The sequence below is a fragment of the Chelon labrosus genome (genome assembly GCF_963514085.1).
Source record: "Chelon labrosus genome assembly, chromosome: 23".
NCBI classification, from domain to species: Eukaryota; Metazoa; Chordata; class Actinopteri; order Mugiliformes; family Mugilidae; genus Chelon; species Chelon labrosus.
Window position 1 is genome coordinate 2,229,902 of NC_140356.1, and position 10,198 is coordinate 2,240,099.

A 10,198-nucleotide genomic window follows, 5' to 3' on the forward strand; every position below is an offset into this window, starting at 1 on the left:
ATGCTACAATACACCACATAAATATGCCGCATCAGAGAATGGGTATGGGCCTTCAGAGGATGTCCTGTGGTGTCTGGCATCAGAATGTTGTTAGTAGGGGCCATTGGGTCCTATGGGTTGAGGGGAGGGGCCTCTGTGGATCATCCCACAGATACTTGATCAGTTTGGGATCTAGTGAATTTGGAGGCCAGGTCAACACCTTGTGCTGTTCTTCATGTTTTTGGCTGCTGCCATCAAGGAGAGTCATTGCTATGGGGTGGGGGTGCCTGGTCTGGTCTAGGTGGGTGCTACATGTCTAAGTAACATCCACATGAATGCTGGGTCCAAACATTTCTCAGCAGAATATTGTATTGTCACAACATGGTCAGTGTGGTTTTAATGTAGTGGTTGGTCATGAAACATGAAAAATGATGGCAAAGCAACACTGTTTGATTTGTAACAGTGGAAAACACAACTGAAATTCTGCCTTTTTCTTTCCAAAGACTGGATGTCCCCATGCACAAAGATTTGGTTTGGTTCCCTCCAAAATGCATTCATTGGACACACTTGAATACAAAGAGAACAAAATGATTCGGTTCCTGTGTTTTTAAATCATTCCTGAACTTAATTTTATTATAGGGAGGTGTCAGACCAAGTTCTCTGCAACTGTGCGATACAACTTATAACCGTGTGCAAAACATGCATTTCAGTTTGTTATTTCAAGCAGTACATGGAAATCAATTTATGTTTGCCCGGAGGGTAAATAACTGAACTGTTCTGAAGGAGCTAATAGAGAAACGTTAAATGAAGTAGAGTGTGTTGTTCTCAGGCAGGATTTGCCGATTTGTTTGCTCACAGGATTGAGGGTCGTATATATTGATGACTTATCTGAGGCTCAGAGAACTTAAACCTGAGTAAACAAAAGAGGGAGCTTAAAACTGTGATTGTATTTATTAAAATGGTTGACTGTGTAATTAGACGAGCCAAAACATTCATGTCATATCAGGAATATGTTAGATGGCACTAGCCAAGTGTGTCTGATGATGAGAAATGGGCAGTTTAAAGCCATGACTGAGTATGACGGGACAGACTATAACAGCCAGCTGACTGGGTCAGTGCATCTTGGACACTTCAAGGCTTGTAGAGTGCTCCTGGGCAGCAGTGGTTGTTGTTGTTCCGAGGAACAGCAAGCCATGAATTGACAACCAGATGTAGTAAAATATGCTAGAAACAAGTTCCATATACAGCACCTCCAACTGCTGCTGCCTGATACTATAGGGCATCTTTGAGGTCTTGTAGGGTTTAGATTGTGGTTGGTCTGAGCTGTGATGGCATGCATATATCTGGTAGAGAAACTGCTGTTTATCTTTCAATCATTGGGGTAGAAGAGTAAAGGAAATCTGAATTCCAGATTTATAAAATTATGTATGGTATTAGAGACTGCTGCATAGACTTTCCTGTCTGACAAACCGTCAAGCTAATGAATGTATTACAGTGCATCTCGTCATTGTTTCTACAGCACCAGAAGAAACACAACAGCCAGTTGTGAGATTGTCAACTAATGCCCAATTAGTCACAGAGGATTATAGGCTTTAGGGAAATGACTGAGATCTGATCACTATCGCAAATTACCTCTTGATTTCATCGGGGTTGTAAGTCCTCATATGTCCCTGGAGCAAAGCACCAGCACAGTACCAGTGTCCTTTGGGCAAGTCTCGAGCTGTCTGAGACAAGTCCAAGAAAAGTCTCAAGTTGTCTGAGACAAGTCCAAGGAAAGTCTCAAGTTGTCTGAGACTGGTCCAAGGCAAGTCTTGAGCTGTTTGAGACAAGTCCAAGGGAAGTTTCAAAGTTGTTGGAGACAAATCCAAAGCAAGTCTCAGGCTGTTTGAGACTGGTCCAAAGCAAGTCTCAAGTTGTTTGAGACAAGTCCAAAGCAAGTCTTGAGCTGTTTGAGACTGGCCCAAGGTAAGTCTCGTCTCAGGCTTTTTGAACCAAGTTAGCTGAATCTCATTGTTGACTTCAAAATAAGTTCAAGCCACAGGTTATTTGAGACCCCACCAAGTCTCAAGTTTTTAGAGATGGGTCCATATGGAGTCTTTAGTAGCTTGAGTCAGTTTCACGCCTAGTCCCTCTCTACGTTTTTGTAAATGAAAATTGACCACAGATGATGATCAGTATCCTTAAAGTGAAGATTGATGTTATGCTGATAATTGATGCATGGTCACAAGACTGCTGACCTCTTAATGAACGGGTGGTGACCATCAATCTTAAAGGATTATCTTATCTTAAGATGGTTTGTGAGTGTGACTTGGAACACTTTCACAAGAATCTTCAGGGGACAAACGTATGAGAGGTTTAGTACATATAAGAAAACCTAACAGACTTGCATAGACACTTAAAGGATTCGTCTTTTCAAAGCATTGACTGATTTTACATTCCATTGTACGTTGGAGCTTGAAACTGTCTGTACTTTCATACATTTTGCTGGATAGCCAGAGGAACAGCAACCAGCCTCAATAAACTGAACTCATTTTCAGCTGTGCATTTATTTCCGATCGTGTAAGCGTACTGTAATTGGAGAAACTGACACAAAGGCAGATGCCGGCAAACATGACCGTCTCCTGAGATCAAACAGCTTTATTGTGTAGACGCTGCATCTGTCTCTCTCCGCTCTCTCCAGACATGATTAAGGAACCCGATACAGAAACGGTGAAAGAAGCTGCATGATGGATGGGCTTTCTTTCATTTCGACACACTTTGGAAATTGGATGAATCTCGGCCCTTGAAAAACGGACGCGGCGAAACTTTGCGCACACGTCTCTCTCCTCGCCTTCAAGTTTTTCTCGACAAAACAATATCCGCAGCGGGAAGCTGTGCACTCTAAATGATTGACTGCAGTTGACATTTTTGAGGCAGGTGACGGTATAAAATTGAACAAATGAGAGGATGTCCAAATGTGCAACCTTTTCTCGAAAAAAAGATAATCAAAAGAGTCGTGACACTCATGAATAAGCTTGAAAGGTTGTTGTTTTCCTGTGAGACGCTTTCATCGTGTCGTGACTTAACAATATTGGACAGGAAAGCAAGAGGCCATCTTGTTTCACAGCATTACATTATTCCCTCACATTCATAGACAAGCAGGATTATCAACAGGTTATCAGAAGCCATCCTTTAATGCATAATTAAACACAAAGAATGATTATAGTATCATAATCAATTCTCCCTGCTCTCTTTTGATAGCGTCATCCCTCCTTTTACCCTAAGTATGTTGGTATCGATCAATGGCGGCAATGCTTCTGTTGATCTTAAAATGTTTGCCAACGCCCGACATCTCATTTCCCCTTAAATTATAGACTCATCCTTATCTTTTAATAGACTTCTCTTTTTCTCGCCACTGTTCCCTCCATGCGTGGAAACTTGAATTATGAATAACACTCTCTTAACTCGTCTCCCGGTCTGCTGCTCCGTCCATTACTCCTTCTCCTCTATGTTTCCACTGCAGTTTAAGTGTTTATAGCGTTCTGCACGGCATTTTGAAGCACTTATTCCTCCGAGCCATGATAACACAGCCTTTTTCTTTTCCCTATCTTGCTTTTCTTTCTAGTCTTTAGTTAGAAATTAGAGGCGGCCTGCTGTTCCTGTGCCCCACCTTTCTTTTGCCTTATTATTTACAATTGCCATGAAAAAAAGCACTACTAACTAGATATCCTACTTGATCCAAATACTGATCCATATCTATAAAGTTGGTCTGCTTAAGTAATTGAAATGATAGAGATGCTTATGTTGTACATGTTGGAACCAGAAATGCTCAGTGCAGTTGCATTTGTATGCAGCTGTTACAGATTGGAGGTCTCAGTCTTTGGCTAAGGATAGCAGCTGCAAACAGCAGAAACACCCTATGACAGGCTGCAACCTCACTGCTCAATGCCACTAAATACTACAGACGTGTCCTTTAATAAGCTACAGCTGATAGGATCTGCTGCTAAGAACATTTGTTGTTTTACCCAGTCCAAGAAAAAAATAGCTAAAGGTTATTGAGAAAGGTAGATGTGAGATAAGTAGCTTCAGAGTTCAGCAAGTGTGCGTCTGCCGAATCATTTCTCATATTTACACACTATAAAACACACTGAAATGCTCTCACTGTAGAGCCCATCTGCTCAGCAACCTAAGACGGTTAGGATTTCCAGTCTGTTGCTGAACTAAGATAACTGGCTTTAGGTCATCAAGAGTGTTATGAATAATCTGTTGCAAGAAAGTGAAGATGTCGTCGTCGTCTTTTCCGTTCGGCTGTTCCCTTCAGGGTTCGCCACGGCAAATCATCTGCGTCCATCTCGCCCTATCTCCTGTATCCTCGTCTCTCACATCAACTACCCTCATGTCCTCCTTCATTACATCCATAAACCTCCTCTTTGGTCTTCCTCTAGACCTCCTGCCTGGCAACTCTAACCTCAGCATCCTTTGACCAAATGCGGACATGTCCAAACCATCTCATCCTGGCCTCTCTATGTTTGTCTCAGCTGTCCCTCTAATGTACTCATTCCTGATCCGATCACGCCCAGAGAAAACCGCAACGTCTTCAGCTCTGCTACCTCTGTTCACCTCTTTTCCACCCTCCCTGTTGCTCTGGACTGTTGACCCCATAGACTGTATATAAATATGGACAATGCGTCCCCACTTCCTTGCATTGACCAAACTGACGCTATTTTCCCGGGGACATGGGCAGCGCCGTCTTGCGAGTTTGGAGCCAGAGTCTGGCAGTACGGTCCACGGTCCAACTCTCACGGTCCCATGGTACAGATTTACGGACCACTTGACACGGCAACTGGAGGTTGCCATTACGTCACATCCTGTTTCTATAGTGTTATATAACTAACGAAAACGAAAATATTGACACTTGAACATGCATCAACATTATATTAACTACCTAAAATGACAGAAACTATCCTTAAAAAAATGATTTGACATACTTTAGTGTTTTAGTTTGGCCCAAGTCCCATCCACTAACACGGAGGAGGTGGAGCTTATGACCTATACTGCAGCCAGTCACCAGGGGGAGCTCTACTTGCTTTGGCTTCACTTTTTAGGAGCAGTTCTGCCATCCATCTTTATACTGTCTATTGTTGACCCTAAGTACTTAACGTCCTGCACCTTCTGACCCGTGTTATCTGACCTTTGTTCCCCAACATACCAGTGTAATCATTCAGGTTTGGTGTTGTATCTCTATATTAGGAAGCCAAAGTCTAATCCTCCTTTCTTCTTCTTCTTCTTCCAGGTGCTGCTGTTGTTGTGTATAGCAGACTGGATGGTGCATTCCATGTGGCGCAGCGGCAAAGACCCGGACAGTTTTTCCATCCCTTACCTGACAGCCCTGGGTGACCTGCTGGGCACCGCCCTGCTGGCACTCAGCTTCCACTTCCTGTGGCTCATAGGAGACCAGGACAGCGACGTGGGCGACTGAAAAGACACTTTCGCAACATGGCGGTGGCTGTGACGGGAACCCTACCATCTGCCATCTAAGTTCTCACGCCCTTAAGCCTTGTTGGGATGTGGGTGCTCAGTCTCTGTGGCCAGCACATTCCCCAGCTTCACATACTGGATGAAACTTAAACCACACGATGGTTTAGAAACTATTTTCTGCTCCTGACTTTTTTCTTTTCTTTTTTTTTTTGTGTACACATAAAAGACATTATTTTCCTTAAATTTAGACTGTTCTCAGTAGCAATTCTAATCTGCATCTTTTGCACCAGAGCACTTGGATATGATACTGCTGGCAGCGCTACGAGGAGCAGGAAACACCAGCCGCCACCCACAGTGCTGAGGAAAGCTTGCTGCTGTTTGCAAAGTGGTCTGCTCCGGCAGCCAAGCATCAGTCACAAGTCTTTTTCTTTAGCTGGTATCTATTTTGGGTTGCCGTGTCGCGTGTCCCGTGGTACGATGTTGCACCTTCACCTGAGTGAAGAGACGAGCAGACAGTTGGGGTAGAGGACAAGAGAAGGGAAGTCTTCTGCTGAGGGCAGACCGGCGGTTCTAGGTCTACCACCACCAGACTTCAAAGAGAATTATTTCAATTTCTATGGAAGATACAAAAAGTCGTTTGTGCGTCAGTTTTGTAATTTGAGTTATCCTAATTTTTGTTGTTGTAGTTTGTTTCTAACCTTATCATGAGCTCTCAGTGTTTTTTGGGAATGTAGACCAGCAAAGAACTTACAGGCCATTTTTTTATTTGTTTTTTGTGAATTAAGACAAGAATATGAATTTATACCAAGATTCTGTTCAGTAAACATGCCACGGGGTGAATTTAAATGAAAATGATCTGATAGTTCATGAGTATCTTTGTGGCCAGTCGTGGAGGAGCGACCCTTTGTTAAGCCCCTCCCCTGAAGTGCTAACAGCTTAGCAAATCTAAGTTGGCACGACTCCTTTAAGCAATATTTGGTATGTAGAAGAGCCTCATTTTATTACCAGAAACCATAAGAGCAGAAGCGGCCAAAAAAAGAAAGCTTAGCTTAGCATTAGCCCCAGGGCTAACAGTCAATGTTGATCGCTATTTTGGGTGGTATCACGTAGCGTTAGCTTACTCTTTACACTGAAGCCAAAGTTATCAGAGATAGCATTGTATAGTCTTCAATCTAAAGTCTTTCTAAAGAGTATAATAAGCTGCGGGCCTGATTTTACATTCCATACGACACAAAATATTCTTCAGACTAATGGGCACTGCACGACAGTGAATGAAAAATCTCATTGACCAGGCGGGTAGCTTCAGCCTCAGTCTTTTAGCATTATAATTTACTGTATATAAAGCCATCAAGTGCATATCAAGACCCCATTTAATTCAACATTTTCAACCAACTGCTGAAGCTAGCGTTAGCATACAAATCTGAGATAAAGTACGGCTGCAAAATAAGCAGCCTCTCCTTTTATGTGCCAAAACAAAACAAATAAACGCTTTTCATCTGTGCTGTGGGCTTAGCAAACAGTCAGCCGCTGGTCTGCATCGAATCCTTGCAGCCGTGCAGCCTCCCAGCCGTTACACAACACAAGGCCATTATGTGGAGTGTGGCACTTCCTCGGCGCGCTCAAAACTAATCAAGAAATCCTTAATATGTTTTGTCGAATCCCCGCGTCGCGTCGCATCCATTTCCTCTGTTTGTTTGTCCTGTGTTTGGTGGGTGGGCGTTCACACAGAGCAGGGCCACTGGCATTCCGCAGTGAGATGTTTGCACGCCAGTCACATGCAGTTTACATGCATGCACGCAATTACTCGGCTGCTCGCAGGGCCGGGGTCAGTGTGGCCTGATTAAACGCAACATTTCTGCTCGGCTTTTTTCACTTTTTTTCCTCAAATGTTGCATTTAAAGGGTAAAAAAAAATCTGATCCAGATGGAGCAACCTGATATTATCCAGCAGGAAATCATACTTCATTATCATTACTTAAAAATAAACTCTTCAAATGAAGCAAGTCCTTCTAATTATTATTCAAGCAGCATATCGTGCGCATGTGAACGTAGCCAGTGGCTCTCTCCAATTCCAATATGTGCCTCTTGAGATTCACTGGTTGACGAGGTTCTCTGTCATGCCATTAATGCAAACTTCTTTCTACTGCATTGTAATAATGTGCAATTATTTGCTTTTTATACTCCCTGTCAGTTTTGAAACTATTCTGAAAGAGTTTCATTCTAAAAAAATAACAAAAAGACCTATCCGCTGTTTTAATTGCTGCCATCAAACTCCTTGCAGATCTGGCAGAAGGAATTGGAATCGCGGATAGATTTTCTTTTTGGAGTGAAACCCTTTTATTTGTGGCTCGTATGGGCCGAGCGTGTCAAAATAAATATCCTTGATTTGAAAAACATCTCATTTCTGGGTATTTTTGTTGAAGCGTTTAGCTGACAAAGTGGCCGTCCTCTCATCCACATGGGCGCAGCAGCAGCAGCAGCAGTCATTACTGGATTGAATGGGGAGAAAAAGACAACCACCGCGTGAGCTCTGAATGCAGCAGGATGAAGCGTGACTACTGAGCCAGGGAGGACAAGCGGGTTGTGATTGAAGAGAACCGTAGAGGCGCTCATCCTCACTCTGTTTGACTGAAGTAAGCCCTAGATATGAATCTCTGTTCTCGGATGGTCTCCATGACAACACGGCGGGGTGATGCTCATCCTCTTCTCTTGACCTCAGTGTTTTGGAAAACATGCTTTTCAGCGCAGATGTCGCACATACGCCCACCTCCCATCACACCGAGTAGTTCGTGTTTCCCTGCGAGAGCTGGCGTCGACTCCCTGTTTTGTGGGAAAGGAGCTTTGAAAGAATTTTCTCAAGATCTAAAACGCAGCAGTGTCAAATATAGACCTACACTTCAGCAAAAAGTCTAAAAGAACTAGATGTTTAAACAGAATGTTAACCAGATGCCGTACTTATCTTGATAGTTTAAAATTTCTCATGGTTGACTTGGGATCTGGGAAGAGTTTGGACACGACAGAGCTTGGTATGGGATGTAAATCTACACATTGGCACAGTTTGTACGGATGAAGGTGAAACTCTTGAACAAATCCACAAGGAAAGTTGGACTTTGTAATCATTTATTGAACACAAATATCACTTTATGGAATATTCTAATGTAAAAGAGAAAGAAAGTAACTACGCTCTCAGCCTCAGGCACAAGCATAATGCTCTTTAGCAGAAATATCTTCTTGAAAGTATTTTGCATAACTATCCACCAGTGTCTGAGATGAGACAGTTCACTTCAAGAGAGTTTGCAGAACAGCTGGATACATTTCTGAAGCATACACCGATCAGGGATAACGTTAAAACATGTAGCTCCCACCTAGACCAGACCAGACACCCCCACCCCATAGCAATGTTGACCTGGCCTCCAAATTCCCTAGATCCCAAACTGATCAAGTATCTGTGGGATGATCCACAGAGGCCCCTCCCCTCAACCCATAGGACCCAAAGGCCCCCACTAACAACATTCTGTTGCCAGACACCACAGGACACCCTCAGAAGGACCATGTCCATTCTCTGATGAGTCACAACTGTTTTGGAGGCACAAGGGAAACCTAGACAATATTAGGAAGGTGGTCATAATGTTATGCCTGATTGGTGTACTTCCAGATTTCCCATTATTGTATGTATTTGTTGTGGCCCTAACTTTTCACTAAAGGCGTCGTTGTGGAACCTGCAGAACATCATAAAGCAACTAACATGCTCTATGCAGGTTTTTTTTAAAATAAGTCATTTTTACAAGAATAAAAAAAATAATAAGTCAGGAATTCTGTGGGACGAGCATCGTAATAACGCAAGATCCGGGGAATGAAGTGTTGCTTCACAAAGACTACCATTTTAGCTCAGAACGGATCGGTCCCTACTCAGCACGGAAATAAAGACGCAGCTTCAAAGTTGAATGTCACAGGGTGCGTCTACCGTGGGAGCAGGAAGAGCCTGTTAGAGGATCAAAAGCAGAGGGGGTACTAGCAGACCTCGTGCGAGGCCTAAATACAAAGACCTGCGTAGTAGAACGGATAGATTTCCCATTTCTCTTTGAACACGTTCAGGAGCATCCCAGCGATCTTCGCAACTTTTCAGCGTCGTCAAATGGATTTTCTTGCCGCTCATGTGATCAAAGTCGGAGGCAGAAGATATAGATTATTCATGTTTATGGATTTTTTTTCCTGCCAGCAGAACGAATCAGATGCGTTCTCCAGATGACTCCGTAGGTCTGCATCGAACAAGAGCAGCAGGACGTCTAAAAACAAGAAAAGATCTTTTTATGCCAGGCATGCATCAGGCCGTGCTGTTTTATTATAGAAGTGGGAAGCTATGATTAATATATTTCAGCTGGGGAGTGAGAATGTGTCGTGTTTAACAATGCGCCCCTGTTTGCGTCTGGGCTGCCCATTTTTAACAAGGTCGATCAGGACGTAGTGCTAGCTTGATAAATCAAGCGGGGAAGCTTCGAGGCAACGTTCACTCTCTGCTAGCCGAGTAGCATTGACCCAGACAAGACCAGAGGGGGCCAGTGAAAACCTACTCCGCTCACCCCACCCCACCCCACCCCACCCCCATCAGTCAACCAGCCACCCTCTGGGCTATTAGCAGTGTATTAATGTAGAGACCCGAGTCAGACGGGGGCTCTGGGAAGTCTGGCAGTAGCTGGCAGCCTGCTCGTGAATCCCCAAGCAGCTCTCTGGGGCTTTCAGAAAAACAATAGATGCTTCATACA

At 43.6% G+C, this 10,198-nt stretch overlaps 1 protein-coding gene across 3 annotated transcripts in view; it reads left to right on the top strand.

Annotated features, from left to right (window-relative positions):
• The window catches only part of slc41a2b (solute carrier family 41 member 2b), a 34,864-nt gene extending 27,039 nt beyond the window's left edge, over window positions 1–7,825 (top strand). For all 3 annotated transcript variants that reach the window (XM_084573263.1, XM_084573261.1, XM_084573262.1), the window contains exon 11: window positions 5,252–7,825. In XM_084573263.1, coding sequence (XP_084429389.1) covers window positions 5,252–5,437 — 186 coding nt within the window. In that variant the 3' untranslated portion in view covers window positions 5,438–7,825. The remainder of the gene's footprint in view (window positions 1–5,251) is intronic.
• The last annotated feature ends 2,373 nt before the right edge of the window (window positions 7,826–10,198 follow it).